The 17,565-nt window shown below is 48.2% G+C and overlaps 1 protein-coding gene across 14 annotated transcripts in view; it reads right to left on the bottom strand.

Annotated features, from left to right (window-relative positions):
- Positions 1-17,565, bottom strand: part of Ablim3 (actin binding LIM protein family member 3) — a 115,429-nt gene that overhangs the window by 11,570 nt on the left and 86,294 nt on the right. For 4 of the 14 annotated variants that reach the window (XR_012910275.1, XR_012910276.1, XM_075968503.1 and 1 more), the window contains exons 9-18: positions 13,472-13,530; positions 11,251-11,322; positions 9,236-9,391; positions 7,660-7,689; positions 7,158-7,287; positions 6,384-6,482; positions 4,496-4,543; positions 1,944-2,078; positions 1,314-1,375; positions 422-569 (exon numbers count right to left, since the gene is read on the bottom strand). Coding sequence is in view for 8 of the 14 variants with exons in the window: in XM_075968503.1 (XP_075824618.1) it covers positions 422-569; positions 1,314-1,375; positions 1,944-2,078; positions 4,496-4,543; positions 6,384-6,482; positions 7,158-7,287; positions 7,660-7,689; positions 9,236-9,391; positions 11,251-11,322; positions 13,472-13,530 (939 nt within the window). In the remaining 6 variants the exon portion in view is untranslated. The remainder of the gene's footprint in view (positions 1-421; positions 570-1,313; positions 1,376-1,943; positions 2,079-4,495; positions 4,544-6,383; positions 6,483-7,157; positions 7,288-7,659; positions 7,690-9,235; positions 9,392-11,250; positions 11,323-13,471; positions 13,531-17,565) is intronic. The other 10 variants (XR_012910277.1, XR_012910278.1, XM_075968505.1 and 7 more) reach the window with 6 other exon arrangements.

Below are 17,565 nucleotides of genomic sequence, written 5' to 3'. Positions count from 1 at the left end.
GCCATTCATATGACAAGGCTCCAGATGGTCCAAGAGGGGGTGTGATTACTCAGGACAGCATGGTTTCATTTGGTGCCCCATCTAGCCCTTGGCCCAGTCTGTGTTCCACACTCAGAAGAGGCTCAGGAGGATGGCAAAAGAGTCAGGAAAGTGACAGAGACTGGGGCTACCTTCATGGCCTCTCCTGATCCCTTCATTAAATCAAAAGATGGAATCTGGGGGTTGGCTATGGTCCAACACAATCCCAGGGAAAGGGAGATCAAGTTCTACGAATTCGGTGATTTTGGGTTTCTGTGCCTCGGTTTCCTAGCTCAGATGTAGGGTTCTTACTGCAGGGAGGAATTAGATGTGGTGACTGTGCCTCCCAGGGGCCTGGCCCAAAGCAAGCAGCCAAGAGATGCCAGGACAGCGCAGTGCTTACAGCCATTGAGGGACATGTCATAGCCCGCGGTGTGCAGGGCCTCCCGGCTGCTGGTGGAGCTCCGTGGAGGGGTCCAAGGATCCGCGTAGGAACTTGACCGCGCCTTCATCTCTTCCTTCAGAATCAGCCGGCCAATCCCACTCTGGAGCTAGCGGGGAGGAACATGAAGTTAGGAGGAGGCAATGGGGCAATATCAAGGATGACTGAGCCACTGTGCCTGACAGGAGCCTCTGCTGACCCTTCCAGAACTCTCTCTCCTTGTGAACTCCTGTGAGTTCATCTCTGCTCCCCGAATAGTCCTGAGGTCTGGGTAAGGCTCTGAAGGTGCGTCCCCAAACAGGTCTAACTGGTGACAAGACCGCATTGCTCTGCCTGCAGCCACTGGTTCATCTCCCCATTTTACTTGAAATTAAAAACCTAAAAATTAACTATTCTGAAGCCTAGTCATCTTTCAGTAGCCACAGGGCATTTGTTTTAGGAACTCTCCCTGACTCCAGGGCAATGAGAATCCTCATACACTGAAGTCGTTACTTGTAGAAAGTGGTATAGTATTTACATATATCCTATGCAACTCTTCCTGTATGTTGGAGCTCGCGTCACCTCTCACATGCTTATTAGCATAATGGAAACACCATGTGGAAGTTTTTTTTTTTTTTGAGACAGGGTTTCTCTGTAGCTTTGGAGCCTGTCCTGGAACTAGCTCTTGTAGACCAGGCTGGCCTCGAACTCACAGAGATCCACCTGCCTCTGCCTCCCGAGTGCTGGGATTAAAGGCGTGCGCCACCACTGCCTGACAACTATGCATTTCTTCTGAGAGGAGTTTGAACTTGGTTCTTTCAAATGAAAAAAAAAACTAGTCTAAGTCTTTGATTCGATGCCGTAGCCCACTCACCTTGTGCATGCTGCGATCAAAATCCTCCTCCTCTCCTGACGAGAACCTTCTGGCTCGGGGCACTGTAGAGGCCAGGCAAGATTAGTTCCAGTGTATGCTCTCTGCTCAGCCCTTTGGCTCCCTTCCTCCTCCCTCCCTCCATTCCCCGGTTTCACATGGGCATCCTCACTGCTGCTATCCCCCTCCTATTGTGGTTGATCTGTGTCATTCTCTTTCTCTAAGTGGAGGCTGCTGAGGAGGTAATGAAGCCACCCCTGAGCTTGTATAAAGCTCTGTTTAGAAAGGGCATTCATTAGTGAAGTCAAATGTTGCATCCAAGTGGATATCGATGGGAATTCCTCCACACAACAGAGAGGAACAGCTTGGGGTGTGGTGGGGTGTCATGGCATCTGGAAGGTTTATATCTTCTACCTTGAAACACTAGGTTGCCTTCCTAACTGTAGGAACTCGTGTTTTGCTCCCCAGTGTATCCCCGAGGGTCTGGGGCTGGAACCTAACACCCGCTGTGGAAGGAGTAAGAATCAGTCACATCCCCTCCCAGCATCCTCAACAAATGATTGTGGGAAGAGTTGGTGACTGCTCCCCATATGGATGGTAGAGTACCGGCCCTTGGGCCTCTGTTAATACTACCTTTTGGGGACCCGTGGTAGGTCCAGTACTCGGACTCTGAAGCATAGTAGGGGTCTGGTGAGTAGGCTGGACTATACTTGGACGCCTGGCTGATGTCTTCACTTGTCTTACTCTTGGTTGCTGTGGACAAATCACCTGCAAAGGACCCAAGGACAGCACTTCAAGAAGGCAGAGTGTCAGCTTGGAGCATCCCTTCTATGTCTCTGTCAAGCTCCAGTCCCGGGAGGCAGGGGCTATTTAAGGTTAGAGGTCTCTGGTAGGAGAGCCTGGGACATGAAACACCTGAGCTGGAGAAGCCCTGGGCTAGCCCCTCATTTGACATTTGAGGCCAGAGACGGGAAAGGGCTTGATCAAGACCACCCAGCCAATGTGTACTAGAACTGACTAGACTGCGGCTTCTTCCTGCACATTCCACGGAATCTCATGGTATACATTAAAACCATATCCTCCAGAGTAAAACTCAAAGTTTCCGGATGAGCCTGGCCCTTTCCTTCCTGAAATCTTTGAAGCCTGCTTTATAGTGGCTTTGAACCACATTGAGGAAGGAATTGCTAGGCAGGGCCAAGAAACTTTTTGAGTTAGGTCCGCTGTCTTCATGCCCTGTTTGAGGAGGCTACATGAAAAGGAAGGGGCCCTGGACAGGGAGTAAGGAGAGTGGGGGTCTGGTTACAGCTAAGGCCACTTGATTTGAACACAGTCCTGGGTAAATACTACCCTTCTCTCTGTCTCAGCTTCCGCATCTCTAAACTAAGTACTAGGACGGTGTGGTAGTTCAGGTTCTCCCTGGCATCATGCATCCTTCCACCGGAAGTAATCCTGTAGCAGAGGTGACCAGGGTACTTATTCCAGAAACAGTATTCACAGGGCAGTAACTTTACAGTGGGAGTAAACTGCAGACAGGCGGACAGGACAGAGAGCAGGGCTGGAGAAACCAGCGTGGCTCTCCAACCTTTGAGGAAGAGCTACAGGGAGGCAAGATCTGTGATCCGAGGACCAGAGCAGGGACAAGGTCTATGATCCGAGGACCAGAGCAGAGGGTCCTGGCATCAATGGGCTTTCATTCAGCTGAGGACTGTGCATCACTCCCTTGCTGCTGCACCTGGTCCTTTAGCTTGAGTCCTGAACGCCTTCCGTTGGTTGGTGGTGTTTTTGCCATGTCTTAATGATGGCAGCCACCTTCATCCTGGACTCCTGAGCCTGCTTTGGTGCTATCTTTTGGAACCCTCTTAGAAAACCTGAAAGGTCCTAAGAAACATGGTTCTCAGGGGGCCTTTTCTAATGCTCTTTGGGAGGGTCAAACCATCTTTGGAAGCACCTTTATTTCTAGCCACATGCACAGATACAACAGGCTTACATCTCACTGTGGGGCCTCTGTTCCACCAGCTTTGAAAACGGAAGATGACTGTTTAAATGCAGGATCATAGTGAGATCATGGAGGTGCATATCTGCAGTTTTATCCATCAAGAACGTCTAGAACAACCAGCCAGCCTGGGGCTATACAGTAAGTTTAAGGCAAGTCTCTTAGCGAGACTCTGCCTCGCCCCCAACTCCAGGGCCTCTGGTGGCCAGAGCCACGACTTGTACTTGCACTGACCCTTCCTCCATCTATCTGATTAGCTAGGCTCAGGGTACAGGATGGTTCCTGCCATCTCCAAGCTCGAATCCAAGCCTATGCTCTTGTCTGTTACCACACTAGAACAGTGAGCAAATGCCAGCAGCCAAGGCTAGCAGTCGTTCTCTGCCTCCCCAAAGGGAAAGCTGTGCGCAGTCACCTGAGGCTTAATGAGCGCAGGAAGTCCCAGCATGGGCGACTTTGGTCCTGGAGCTCAGGCAGAATCATGGGTACAGGAGTTAAGAGAGGACTCCTCAGCTGTGTACCAGCCTTTCTCATTTTAAAGAGTCTGGGTCATGGAGGAAGCCAGCAAGTCTGTATTTTTAAAATTAGTTTCCAAGGAACAGGTGTTCCACAGACCATTGTTTAAAAAGCACCAAATAAATGAGTGAATGGGGGCCCAGGGAAGCAGCCGAGAGGTAGGATGCTTGACTAGCATGCACAAGGCCCCAGGGTTGACCTCCAGCACCAGGGAAACAAAATATGAAAGGAGGAAGTGCTTTCCTGTTCCTTTCTCATCTATGAGCTTCCATCTACACTCAGAAAAGCTTAAAGCAGAGGCCCCAAGTTCGGTATAGGAATCTATGCCTCTCACAGAATTCTAATGAACAATTTGAATTATCAGCATTCTGAGTGCAGCTCTCATAGGGACGCAGGCATTTCCCGGGATTGCTCTAATCACAGAATTCAGAGCAGTAGAGAGCAGGCAAGGTAGGTTGGGAGGGTGGTAAGAAAGGATTTAGGGGACATGAATAATTCCTTGTTCTTTTGAAATGACATGGACACACAAAGTCACCCCAAGGGATTGGGGGGGTAGCAAGAAGGACTATGTTGTGGTCTTGTATCGTCTCATTCCTGGAAACCTGAGCAGAGCCATCTGTATTGGTTATAAACCCCCCCGCCCCGTGTTTGGCCAAACTTTGTCTGCCTCTGACCATACCATGCCGTTTGTAGATCGGGGGTTTTCGGTAGATGTTACTTTCTCCAGCTGCCAGAGACCAGGAAGGAATAGTGGGGAGGAAAGAGAGAGAGACAGGGAGGAGACAGCACTTGGTCAATTGATCTGAGAAGAGAGAGCCAGTCAGCAACTTTCCCCAAGAGGCCACCATCTTCCCCCAGGCAGGTTTCCTTTCCCAAAGTTGAGCTTTCACTCCCACCTGAAAGGTTCCAGTAAAGCCGGAGAGAGGGCAGATGCACACAAATGGTACCAGGGAAAGGGAGGTGGGTTAAGTGATGGGCATGCAGGAGGTAGGGGAAGGCTAAGCAGGGCCTGGTGCCGGAAGTGTGCCCTGTTCCTCCCCCTAGTGGTTGCATTTCACTCCGTGCAAGAGTCCTCAGGGAGCTGCAGAGTTGTCTACCTTGCCCTCCCTTAGAGTCAGACATACAGGGCCCCTCAGGAACTGTTGGGAATGGGGTTAGTGAAACAACAGGATAAGTTCTTGAGGGTGACTGAGTGGGGGCTACAAAGTTGGAAGGCCAGGTCTAGACCTGGCCCTATTGTAACCCAGTGAGCTTGTTGAGTTTTGTCAACTTGATATAAGATAGCAACATCTGGGAACTGGGAAGCTCTGTTGAGACATTATCTCCATTGGACTGGCCTGTGGGCAAACCCATGAGGGCCTTTTATCGATTAATGATTGATGTTGGAGGACCCAGTCCAATGTAGGCAACATCACACCTGGGCAAATGGCATTGTGTTGTATAAAAAAGGAAGCTGGGCAACCTAGTAGAGCAGGCTTGTGAGCAGCATTCTTCTATGGTCTCTCTTCAGTTCTTGTCTTGGTTTTCCTCAATGACTGATTATAACCTGTAGGATCGACTCTAACCTGTAAATAAACCCTTTTCTCTCCCTAGCTGCTTTCGGTCATGGTCTTTATCATAGCAATAGAAAGCCAACTCCAACATCCACGGTGGGGTTTCCTATAAGGCCACACCTACAAGACCAGGCCTCTGGCTTCCTCTCACCTCCTCTGGGCACACTGACTTTATTCCTGCCGCTCCCTCTGCCTGGGGTGTTTCTTCTAGGATTGTCACATCACCAACTTTAATGTCACTTCCTCTACCAAGTCTCTTTCGTCTCACCTCACCTAGCAAAACCTCCCCTACTCTAGCTGCTCTTGTACAATGCTCTGGGCTTTTTATCCCTGTTTATATGATCTATTATAAAATACAGTATATTAATATGGTATACCATATACTATATGTTATATATTAAAGTATATTAATATAAAATATAAAGTAGTTATTAACATCTTCAATTACCCTTTAACTTTTTTTTTCATTCATGCACCATCTCTATCCACACATTACAAGTATCACACTAACAATTGAGCTTTCTAGGCAGCTGGTTCTCTTAATACATTTATGTATACTCACTACAAAGATAAGATCTGGGCTGGAGTGAGCTCAATTGCAACCTCAGGGACCAGAATACTATCTGGCTACCCAGAGAAGCCAAGGGATGGACCCCAGACCACCAGCTTACAGGCGTCGTGGTTCAAGCCAAAGAATCCGGAGGCAAGCACCTTTCCCCATTTTGTCTTTACTGTCAATCAGCAATGTAAGAAGCCAAATCTTGGACATTTCTCTCTTCCCTGTCCCTTCCTTGTGGTCCTGATCAAGGTTGGTTATATGGAGAAGAGACCAAAGCCCATAGGTATGTTAAGACTGGAAGGATGAGTTAGCATGGATGGTTGATTAGGGAAGGCTCCCCCAGGAACAGACTTCTCCTCAGTGCCTGAGCAGCATCAAGCAGGTGGTGGCTCAGGCATCTGGCACCCCCAGGGAGCATGCACTCATGCTGGGGCTGGCGGGCTGGCAGCGCCTACCTGGGATGTGAAAGTGCTTGGGAGCCTGGTAGGAGGTTGGAGTGGAGGACCTCACATCTAACTGGCTATGGTATGGAGAGCTCCGGCCACTCTCAGGCCCTGGAGCATGCAGGCAGTGGTCCCCAGAGAGAACAGAAGCACAGAGAAAACAGGCATTAAATGAGACAGCACTGAAGGAAGCAGTGGTGATGGCAGCAGAGGTGGGGTGGGCTGGCTGTCCCAGCGTGCTCAGCTCCAGAGTGGAAGCAGCTTGTGCGTTCATGTACCACGTCGGCAGAAATGAGCTGACCTTTCCCCTCATTTGACCCCAAAGTCTGAGTCTGCCAAGAAGATACCTTTACCGGCTTATCCTCCCACCCCACCCTGCATAGGCTCCTCCCTCAGGCTCCCATTTTCTCCATTTAAACGCTTGTTACTTCCCTTACCTCAGGGTGACTGTATATACTTTAACTGGCTGAGTGGGGCCCTCAGGTGAAGACCAGACCCCAGCCTTGGAGCTATGTGTTTCTTCTTGTAGTTGTACATGCTGAAGAATGAGATGGAGGCAACTTCCTCTAACCAGGGTCACTGGGCTGCCTGACACTCCCTCTCCTGGCAGTTCCCTCCCTATGTTCTTGCTGCTTCTCAGTGTGGCATACCCATCTTAGGGACTCAGTCTAGGTCCACTAATCACTAGAGGGGCCACGGGCTTCCAGAAAGCCCCGAAGCCCGGAGACAGGAAGTAATCACACTGTCCAGACTCTTCAATTCTCATAGGGGCTTCCTTTGCCTTACCTGAACGGTAATAGTGATGAGGTGAGCGGGAGAAGGTGGGAGACATGCCTTGCCGACTGTAGGTGGGGGAATCGATGTATCCTGGGCTGGAGGCCCGTCTCTGCCGGAGGTCCAGGTTCTCATAGATGTCCTGGGGGAGGAGGTGGGGCTGTGAGCAAGGTCTGTGGTGCAAGTCTTTTAGTGTGTGGGGGGGCATGCTACAGAATCTGGAGGCTTATGTCATCACACAACCTGCAGAGGGTGGGAGAGAGTTCTCAGGCCTTCATGCATTGCTCAGATCCCTTGGTTAGAACCATGGGCAGTGTCTGGAGTCTGACTGGCGATTCCAGAGACATAAAGGGTCTGATAGGCACGTGGGATTTTTTTGGGGGAAACATTTTGGGTTAAGGGATCAGGCCCCTGTGGTACAGGAGATGGCTGACCAGGGAGTCCTTCTTGGTTATCATAAACAAACACTGCTTTTGATATATTTCTAAAACACATTATGTATCAGATTAATTACCTGGGAGTAAGGAGATAATGTTCCCAGCGACTTTAAAAGCGAAGAATTTGAAGGCAGCCACGGAGGGAGCGAAGGTAGAGAGGAGGGCAAGAGGAAGGCACAGGACATGGTTAAATGGTAAAATGGCGTTAAGGAGAAGGTCTGCAGCTGCCCCTGGGGACCCTCTCCAGAGGACACCTCACTTGGAATTCAAGAATGCCAGACTGCTGGAAAGTGGTAGGAAGACTCCCTTCCTAATGGGAGAGCTCGGGGCCCCGCGAGGCCTCTCAGGAAATGGCTAGTCTTGATCTGAACCTAGGTTCCCTGACTTGGAGCTCAGAGCTATTTTCTCAACCCTCCCCGTCTCTCTTTTTTAGTTCATATCTCCTCTGTGGTTCACAAAGACAAAGTCTAGGGGAGTAGTATTCACATTAAGGGCTGAGCAAGGCCCAGGTCACTGCTGCAAACTGGGGGGCTGGCATGGTAAGGGGCCTAGCAAGCTGGAGACAGCAGCTGGAGACTCAGTCCACCCAGCTGGGCTGCTGTTTTCAGCTGTGAGCAGAGCCATGTTGGAATGTCTACTCAACGTTGACCAGATTCTTAATTTCTAAGACAAGTAAGAAAGGCGGATGCTTCTGTGACATCTCCTAACATTTACACGGTGACAGCTAATTTACATTTCTGAACGACACTGCGAGTGAACCAAAGCCATCTGGGGGTTGGCTCTGACCCAGGGGTCCTGGTCTCTAGCTTCAGAACTGGAGTCTGCAAATACTTGGTTCGCTTTTCCAGGCCCTTTTTAGGAGCCAAAACTCAGCCCTGGGCTCTTCAACCAAATGGAACCCAGCCCTTGTTGGTTTCCCTGTCGCTGCCCAAGGACACAAACTAGCGAGCGGTGGAGCTGGGACAGGTACCTGGGAGCCTACTCCCAGGCCAGGATCCTGCTGCACAATTGTTATAGCTCAAGGGTCTAGAATGGGGTGAGAAAATCTCTTGGAACATGGCTAGTCAGTATCTATTCTGCGATAGTTCTCCTGCCTTCTCCAGAGCACCCCCACACCTAGCAGTCATATAACGGTTTCTAAGTCCATCTGATGCTGCACCTTCATAAATATGTGTCCTTTTCTGGGCATGAGGTTTTAAGTACAGTTCACAACGGAGAGAACATGCCTAACCAGGGTTTAGGAATGTCACTGTCCTTTGAGCCTGGTGTGGGATCAGAGACATGGGCTTGAGTATCAGCAAGATTTCGCGGCTGTAGGAAAAGCAACAGCCTAAGTAAAGCATAGTTCTAGGCTCTCAGCTTGCATGCTGGTTCAGTAGGGCGTGGTGGGGACTGGGAAGAATGAAGAGCCTAGTCCTGTCAACAGGGTGTGCTGCTACTCACCATTAGATGATGGAAATACACATTTAGTACCTTATTTAAAGCCAGGTTTTTTGGGATTAAAGTTCTCGGTATCTACAAGTTGTAAATTCCAGGTTAGGAGGGTCTGGAGGCCAATACTGTGGTAGCCAAGCTGTCTATAATGAAGTTGGCTGGGGACCCCAGCAGCACCTTGACTCTTTCAAGAGTCCCAGAGAGGGCAAGATGCAATACCTCTCCATAGCCACATCTCTCAAGCATCTCGTCGGAGGTGTATCTGGAATGAGGTTCGTAGGAAATGAGGTCAGGGCGTTGCACCTCGTAGATGGACTTAACCTTGGGGAGAGCTGCCAGGTCTTTGTAATTAAGGATCTCATTATCCACTTTAGCCTGGGGAAGAGGGAAACAGGCAGGAAAGAAGGAGAAAGATAAGAGAGAGAAGAGGAAGGAGAGAGAACAAAACCAAGGCACGAGAGGATCAAGCGCTCTCCAGTGTCTACTAAAAGCACCATTAGGCACGAAGGGAAGAGCTGTAGACGTGGGAAGAAGAATGGGTCCAGAGGTTACCCATTGAGCAACATTGTTTGTGAGGCCTCTGGCTTTACCAGAATGATCCCTCCTAAATACCACAATACCTCTCTGAAGGAAGTCTAAATACTATCCTTTAGATGTGGAAACCGAGGCACAAATGTCCCATAACTGGTGTCACAGGCTGCGGTCTGAACTCTACTCTGAAACAGTGCCTGATGCTAAGCCCTACAATGCAAAGATGTTCCTAATTGCAGCCATCTTTACCAAGCCAACTCTCTTCTGGGGACCAGTTTACACTCGCCAATAACTTTCTTACACTATCGATCCCCAAAACAAGCCCTGTGATTCTGCTGTGATTGGTGTCATTCTCCGTGCCAGGGGCCTGTTTCTCACATGTTCTAGCAATGAGTACAGCCTGTGATCACAGTCACTTGTCTTGACCTGGGGATGGAGCTCAATAGCTTACTGGCTCAACAGCTGTCTGGCATGCACAAAGCCCTGAAGTTGATCCCAGTACCACAAAAAAGAAAGGAAAAAAGTAGCTTGTTCTCTGTGGCAGCCACATGGCAGTGATGACCAATATAGAAATCGTAGCATTGACTCTTCTTATTTTCTCTTGTCCAGGAGAAGAAAGGACAGGGAATAGTGTCACTAATGGGCCTTGTGTGGGGTCAAAGGAAGAAGCTGGACGTGAATCTGAATGACCCTGCCATGGTGTCAAAGCCCACCTTGGCCTGGCAGGTTTGAGGATTATGTGTGGAGCCTCCATCCTTGGCGGCAGGTCCTTTGTGTCCAATACCCCCACATTCTTGGTCTTGGCTCTTTTGCCCTGTGGCCAGCCATGCTGCTTATCTCATTACTCCCTGGTTCTGCCACCCACTTCCCTTGGCTTCCTTCTGTTATTCAGTCTTTCTGCCTCTGGGATGCCTTTTCTCAACTGGCTCCAGACGGTCAGGTCTCTTCCGTCACTGGTAGCATCCTAAGAGCGCACAGTGTCTTTATCTCCTGCTACTCGTCATAGTTACAACTGATTATCCATGGCCTGTATGTCCAGTGTCAAGAGGGTAGCAGATCTGTCCATCACCACCTCTCCAGGACAGAGCACAGTACTCATCACAGACAGGAAGCTCAGCACACACTGAATGAACGCACGTATTACATAACCACAGGACCCCCGAGGCCATCTAGATAACTCCTGTCACTTCTGCCTGTGGGAATGGTTCTGAAGGCGGGAGCTTAGACACGTGTAAGGGGTCTACTTTGTTTCTGGGCTTCTCAGATGTTTAGAAAGGCCTCCTTTAGTGTTGCAACTCCACCTCTTTTTTGCATATCGACACTTCTCCCATCTCTTTATTGAACAACACTACCTATATATTGATATTATTCCACCTCTACCTGCCACTCTGACCGCCTAGCTGCTGTCTTGCCTGGTCTCAGTTAAGGAATAGGAGAGGAGGTGCCTGAGATTTATTTTAGAATTGCAGGATGGTTTCTTTTGTCATTACACTGTCTTGACCTTTAAACCACCGCCGTGGCTCTTGGTTTACTAGGTTGCGTGTCTGAGAACAATGTCCACGTCCTCCCCATCCCCTCTGTATCCTCAAGATTTGGTATGCCACCGAGAATAAAACAGGCACGGCCCAAATGGGTTTAAAAACATTTCAGGTGCTAGGTCAGGGGTAAGCAAAGCCCCGCAGCTGCTAAGAAGTGATACATACGCAGATGACTCGGTTAGGCGATCCAATGCTGGACCCAGGTGGTGAGATGGAAGTTTCAGATGTCCGTCTATGCTGTGGGAGAGATGAAGACAAGAGGGGTGAGAAGCAGAAGTTCAGACTTGGTAGGGAGAAGACAGTAGAGAATGCAGCTCTTGTGGGGCTTTAGCGGGACTGTTGAAGCACTCTGGCTACCTCTGTCCTTCCTCTTTCATCTCTGCCCCTTCAACCAATGTCTGCGTGTGAATGGGGTCCAGCAGGTCTAGAACTTCAGGATGCCGGGCAGAATATGAAATTTTTTCTAGTTATCTGTAGCTGTCATTTTAAATAGAGAGTTGTTCATAAAACTTCATTTTGGGTTATCTCAGCCAATAATGTATTTATTTTAAAAGAATAAAACTGCTTAGTATTCATTCCTTGATAGCTTAGTAAACAACGCAGAAGCAAACGGAAGCTCACATACTTGTGCAATCATGCTGATGCTGTGCAGTGGACCCTTGGCAAACTGACATCAACTTAAGTGAAAACCTTAAAACGTCTGCCTCTGCACGGTGGCCATGATGGATGGCCAGCTCCCAGCCCCAATAGTGTGCATCGGAGAGTATGGTAACGGGAAAGTCAAGATTGAACCAAAGACCAGTGGGGAAATACATGTGATTTTAGAGATCTCAGATTCCTGATGTGCAAAAGGTAAATGGTCGTCTCCAGGACTGCTCAGCTTCCACCCATCTCCAAGCATTCTGAATGGGGCTCCAAGCAATGAATGAGAACTAGAGGTGGATCTGGGGACATGAATGAAGGTTGAAACACTTGGTGACACCACACTGCACAGTGATGAAGTAGAACGCTTTGTTTCAAGCCCCCTGATTAGCTGGAGGAGGACTCTCGATGTGGTGCTAACACATATCAACAGCTGTCCCAACAACACTTAATTTCCCCTTTGAATTAAAGAGCGTGCCAGCAACCTGAACTAGCATTTTAAAGACATTTTTCAACAACTATTTCATTATCCTTGAATTTATCGTGTTTATAACCGGCGTTACTCCTCTCTCCGTGGCAGCCACAAGGTTCTATTTTAAAATCAGCTCAGCTAAATGAAAGTGAGTTGAGTTGCTTTAAAGGAAGGAAAAGAAGGAATGGGTGCTGACATTAAAGAGGTGGCACACAGATGCAGCAAAAAGTCTCAGGGTTTTAAAGGAGAACTCAGGTTTGGGAAATTCTCCAGACAGGAAACTGAGAAAAATGACAGCTAGGTCTTCTTGTACTTTAACGGGAGCAGGCCTTAGAAAACACAGAGTGGGGAGTCCCATATGGGTGAAAAGAAATCACACATCAATAGGACCAGTTCTGCCATTAACTGGATGAAATGGCAAAGGAGAAGGGTTAATCAGCTGATCAGAAATTGTGCACCTGTGGGGTTTTTTTGTTGTTGTTGTTGAGAAGATTCTAGTAATGTAAGAGATTCTTAAGGGGTCAAGTTGACAGCAGAGATGACAACAGAAAGACATGTTAGAGCTCATGTTGCTCCCCGACCCCAACACACATCTTAGGAACCTCTTCTGCAGCATGAAGTAGCCAGGAGCTCAACCTCTTCCTGCAGTCTGGGAAACCCCGTCTCCTTCAGTACCAGGGACTCAGCTTCACAGGCCTTCCTGGCATTAGTCACAGTGCAGAAATTCTGAGGGACCAGGGTCTCAGCTGGTCTGCTGTGTGCCTGGGGACACTCTGCATCTGCCTGGCTGCATCATTACTGTCAAATGACTCTCTTTAGACTTGATTTTTCTCACAGGCAAAGTAGAGATACAATTCCTTGCCCCCCTCTGCCTCAGGAGGTTGAAGCAAACCAGCCAGGGAGGAGCTATGAAGACATTCTGCAAACTGTCAATTACTGAGCTGATAGCAACTATAATTGCTAATAAGTAACCCTAGGCTAGGGAAAAACCATGGCATAAGCGCCTCAGATTGGCTGCCATCTTGGCCGGCATTGGTACGGTTATAATCTCACCCACCCTAGATACACTTCCAAATCTTCCGTGCATCAGGTCCTTTATTGTTTTCAAGGTTCTTTCATGTACAAGATCTTAATCTACCTAAGCTTCCTGAAGCAACTCTTCCCATCAGGGAGCCCACAGAAATCGACACACATTTAACTGGTACTCTCTGCATGAAAGCAGAGCTTTCCCAACCTGTGGCAAAAGGTAGCATGGAAGACCATGCCTCTTACCTTGAGCTTCTTCTCGGCCCTGGCTGCCTGCTTGCAGATCGGGTGCCAAACCTCAGAACCTAAAGGGACCAGGAAAATAACAGACTCAGATCTCTCAAAGCTGACAGTGACCAGAGTCCCCACTTTACCTCAGTTTGACAGTATGTGTACCTTACACACACATCAGTCAGGAGGAGAACTTTGTGTCCCGGCTTTCTTAGCTTCCTGTTGTCTTGGAGAGCCATTGATGTACCAATTTGACTATACACACAGCTTTTCAGGGTGTCTAAATCCTCCTATGCCTCTAAGTTTACACGGCATCCTCATGAACTTCCTTACCTGTCAGCTGGGGATGACTTTTTCCTCCTCGGGGCTCCATAGTTCTCTGAGGTCTCTTCACACATACAGTTTCAAGTCATATTAGCTTGTGAATTTGTCCCCCTAAGTATATCAATGGCACCTTCTAGGCAAGGATTGAGCTTTATCCCCGGGTCTGTCTCCCACAGCATCCGCATAGAGTTTGCCTTTAGTGGAAGCCCGTGGGTTTGCAGGGTGCAAAGATGAACAGACGACTAGCCGTGAGTGACACAGAGCAGGTGGCCAATAAATATTTGTTGAATGGATGAATGGCAGTGGGGGTGAAAGAAAATGACAAGCCATGGTTAACCTCAGCTTTCTTTTCTCCTCAAAGACTTAAGAGAGAATTAAGACTTATCAGAGCTATTGCATTAAAGGGGAGGAGGTGTCATGGTGTCTATTCTGCTTGGGAGCATTGTCTTGACCTGATAATTCCTCGGAGGCTTGAGACCCTTCAAACTTAGCACACTAATGTTGCTAATACCCACATTTTATAATGGGTGGGGGTCCAGTTGGCTGGCTCCAAACCAATTTGGAAAGGCCAATTTGGAAAGGCATGAACAACAGGTGGTTGGTCACATGTTGCGAAGCCTCGAATGTTGCACATTCCCCAAAGAAGGGACAGGTGTCCTGGATTAGAAGGGAAAAAATAGGAACATATTATCCCTCTGGAGCCACTCCTCTGGTAACCAGCCCTAGAAGGGAAGGCGCCAGCAAATGGCTCCATTCCGAAGCACCCAGCTGGCATTTGTTTGTCTGACTTTGTTTCTAGGTTATGCTTTCCATGATAGCTGTTGCCTGGAGCTCCTAGGACTGGAATATCGGTGAAGGCATGCGGGTCTGGTGTGAGATCAAATAACCAGACCCCGGGGAGAGGAGAGAGGATCAGCCCCAAATCTGGAGTCCAAAGTTCTTTTCTCTACTCAGCCCCTAATATAGCCTTGCTCTCCGGGTCCAGGTTCTTCATCTGAGTAAACACTAAGGTAATACTTGGTCTTAGAGATCATCTTCACCTCCAAAATTCTTCCTCTAGGGCTGGTTTTGTCTTTTGTGGGATAGGAAGCCCCACTTCGTATCTGCTGGTATTCTTGGATGTGTTTAATTATTCAAGAGAAGTTTGATTCCGTCTAAAGTAAAATGCAATGGTTATCAGAGCCCAGCAGAGGGACTCTGGGTCTGAGGCTTAGAGCCAGTGAGCACAGGGTGTGTCTGCTCTCAAGCACCGGGTTGTGATCTCTCCTTTGGGGAGTTTAAATTACAGAGAGCATTTCCGGTTCCTCTCTGAGTTGCTCCCCAGTCCACCAGGAGTTGTTTACCACTGTGGCTACGGCAGGAAACACATGTTCCAGGTCACTGTAGGAAATGCTTGAGGTGGACGTGGAGGTCTGATGAGGTCATGAAAGTAAGCGAAAGACAAATAGGAAAGGCGAAACAGGCAGAAGTCCAGGCTGGGGCAAATGACAGAAGCGTGTGTGGGTTCAGACTAAATTGTCGCTCTTACTTTGACTCCATGACACTGATGTATCTGATCTGAGTAAAACTGAGCCACAAATGGCAATTAGCTTTACTCTGCATGCAGGAAGGCGAGTTTAGATATGAACTGAGAGGGAGGAGGAAGAATCAAAAGACAGGAGGAAGATGTAATTGGAAAATGAAAAAAGTAGTGAGTTGTCAGAATATCATATATATAAAAGAAAGTAATAAAAAAGGGGTGGGGATTGCTGGTAGCTAGCAATAAACTCAGGTAAACATAAAAAAATGATTTTTTTCCCTATGAAGACTTGTATGAAATTATGGTCTCCTGAGCATTTATGCTCTTGGCCACCAGATCAAGAGCAGGGCCTCAACAGAAAGAAAACACCTAGTGTGCTGGCTAGTTTTGGGTTAACTTGACACATGCTGGAGCCATCTGGAAAGAGAGGACACCAGGTGAGAAGATGCCCCCACAGGATTAGGCTATGGGTAAAATCCTGTAGGGCATTTTCTTGATTGGTGATTGATGTGGGAGAGCTCAGCCCATTGTGGGTGGTGCCATTCCTGGGCTGGTGGTCCTGGGTTCTATAAGCAGGTTGAGCAAGCCATGAGGAGCAAGTCAGTAAGCAGCACCCCTCCATGGTCTTTGCATCAGCCCATCACTCTAGGTTCCTGCCCTGTTTGAGTTCCTACCCTCACTGCTTTAGATGATGAACTATTTTGGGGAACTGTGAGTGAAATAAATCCTTACTTCCCCAAGTTGCTTTTGATCATGGGGTTTCATCTCAGCAATAGTAACCCTAAGTAAGTCACTAGGGAAGGAGGTGATCTTTTTTCCCCCCCAATACAGTGTCTGGCTCATGTGAATGACTGATTGGATTCTCCGTTGGTATTTTTACAGTTATAATATGAAAGGTGCTCAGAGAAGAGTGGTAATCAGAACAGGGAGGGCACACAAAATCAGTCCCTAAGGTAGCGTCTTCACCCTGGGAAGAGAAGGGGGAATAGCAGTCTGAAACATGCCCGTGTGCATTTCCGAGCTCTCCGAGGGAAGAGGCTTTGATTAGGTCTGCAAGAAGAACTTAGGGCAAAAATCCCAGGGAAGGAAAAGTAACTCATGAACTGAACGTTCTTGGTCAATTGATAACGAGCTCCCATCCCCCCCACAAGTTTTCTAATACATACTGAATAGGAAAGAGCTCAGCATCAGCATTGTGGAAGGGATTCATCATAGGCCAACCACACTGACAGATTTTAAACAACCCTCTCAATCCTTAGAGGTCTTGTTTCTACAGTAGTAGGTCCCTCCATATACAGAAAACAAACACTTGACCTGTCCAATAATCCCCATGTGAATGCAAATTCTACAAAGAGAAAGATTCCTATCTTTGTTCCTCCGGGGACCAAAGAGTCTCAAGAAATACTTATGGAGTGAATGACTACAGAAAAATGAGCCGATGGGATGATTCATTCAGCCTGCAAAGACAGTTGCCACCGTTCTGTTGACCTGAGTCTGATCCCAGGGCTTACATGGTAGAAGGAGAGAACCAGCTCCCACAAGTTGTCCTCTGACTGCACGTGCATTGTGGCAAGTCTCCACATTCGCACGCATGCACGCACACACAGGCACACGCATGCATGTGCACACACACAAACTAACACAACAACAATAAAACTTAAAACTAAGCAAGATACTCAATGTTAGGCCATTTGGATTCTCTGAGGTGGGCTTGGAGATTTGTGCAAACAGAGCAAGCTAGCCTCTGATTTTGACAGCTAGAGTTCAAGAACTTTCACTAGGATAGGGTTGGCCAAGGTCTGACCGTACGGAGCATAAGTCTGATCACCTGGTGCAGATTCCCAGGCAACCAGGCTGAGGCCCTGATACCAATTTCTTGGAGGTGGGGTTGAGAATCAGATCCAACAGCTCTTCAGGTGACTTTTGACTCTAAAGGTGAGAACCAGTTAGCTAAACACAATACGGCACTCCAAGCTAAGTTTTAAGAATGCTATGGGACAGAGAAACCAATGGTTCAAGACAGAACTCTAACATCTTATGTGAACAGGACATGTTTTACTTGGATTCCTGGTCCAACAAGTCATCCTCTCTTACTCTCTGAGACTGTCACCCACAGTTCCAGGCTTGTGGTTGAAACCAATTGTGAAGGTTATAGGCTCATCAACTGACTACAGATGGAAACCCAAATCCAGTATATTCTTCAGGCCCACTTGGATGCTTAGCAGAGCCAGTAGGACTAGTTAAGCAGGCCCCAGACCTGCAACAT

The sequence above is a fragment of the Microtus pennsylvanicus genome, chromosome 4 (genome assembly GCF_037038515.1).
Source record: "Microtus pennsylvanicus isolate mMicPen1 chromosome 4, mMicPen1.hap1, whole genome shotgun sequence".
NCBI classification, from domain to species: domain Eukaryota; kingdom Metazoa; phylum Chordata; class Mammalia; order Rodentia; family Cricetidae; genus Microtus; species Microtus pennsylvanicus.
Note: the sequence above shows the minus strand (reverse complement) of the source record. Positions and strands in the feature narration are given on the sequence as shown.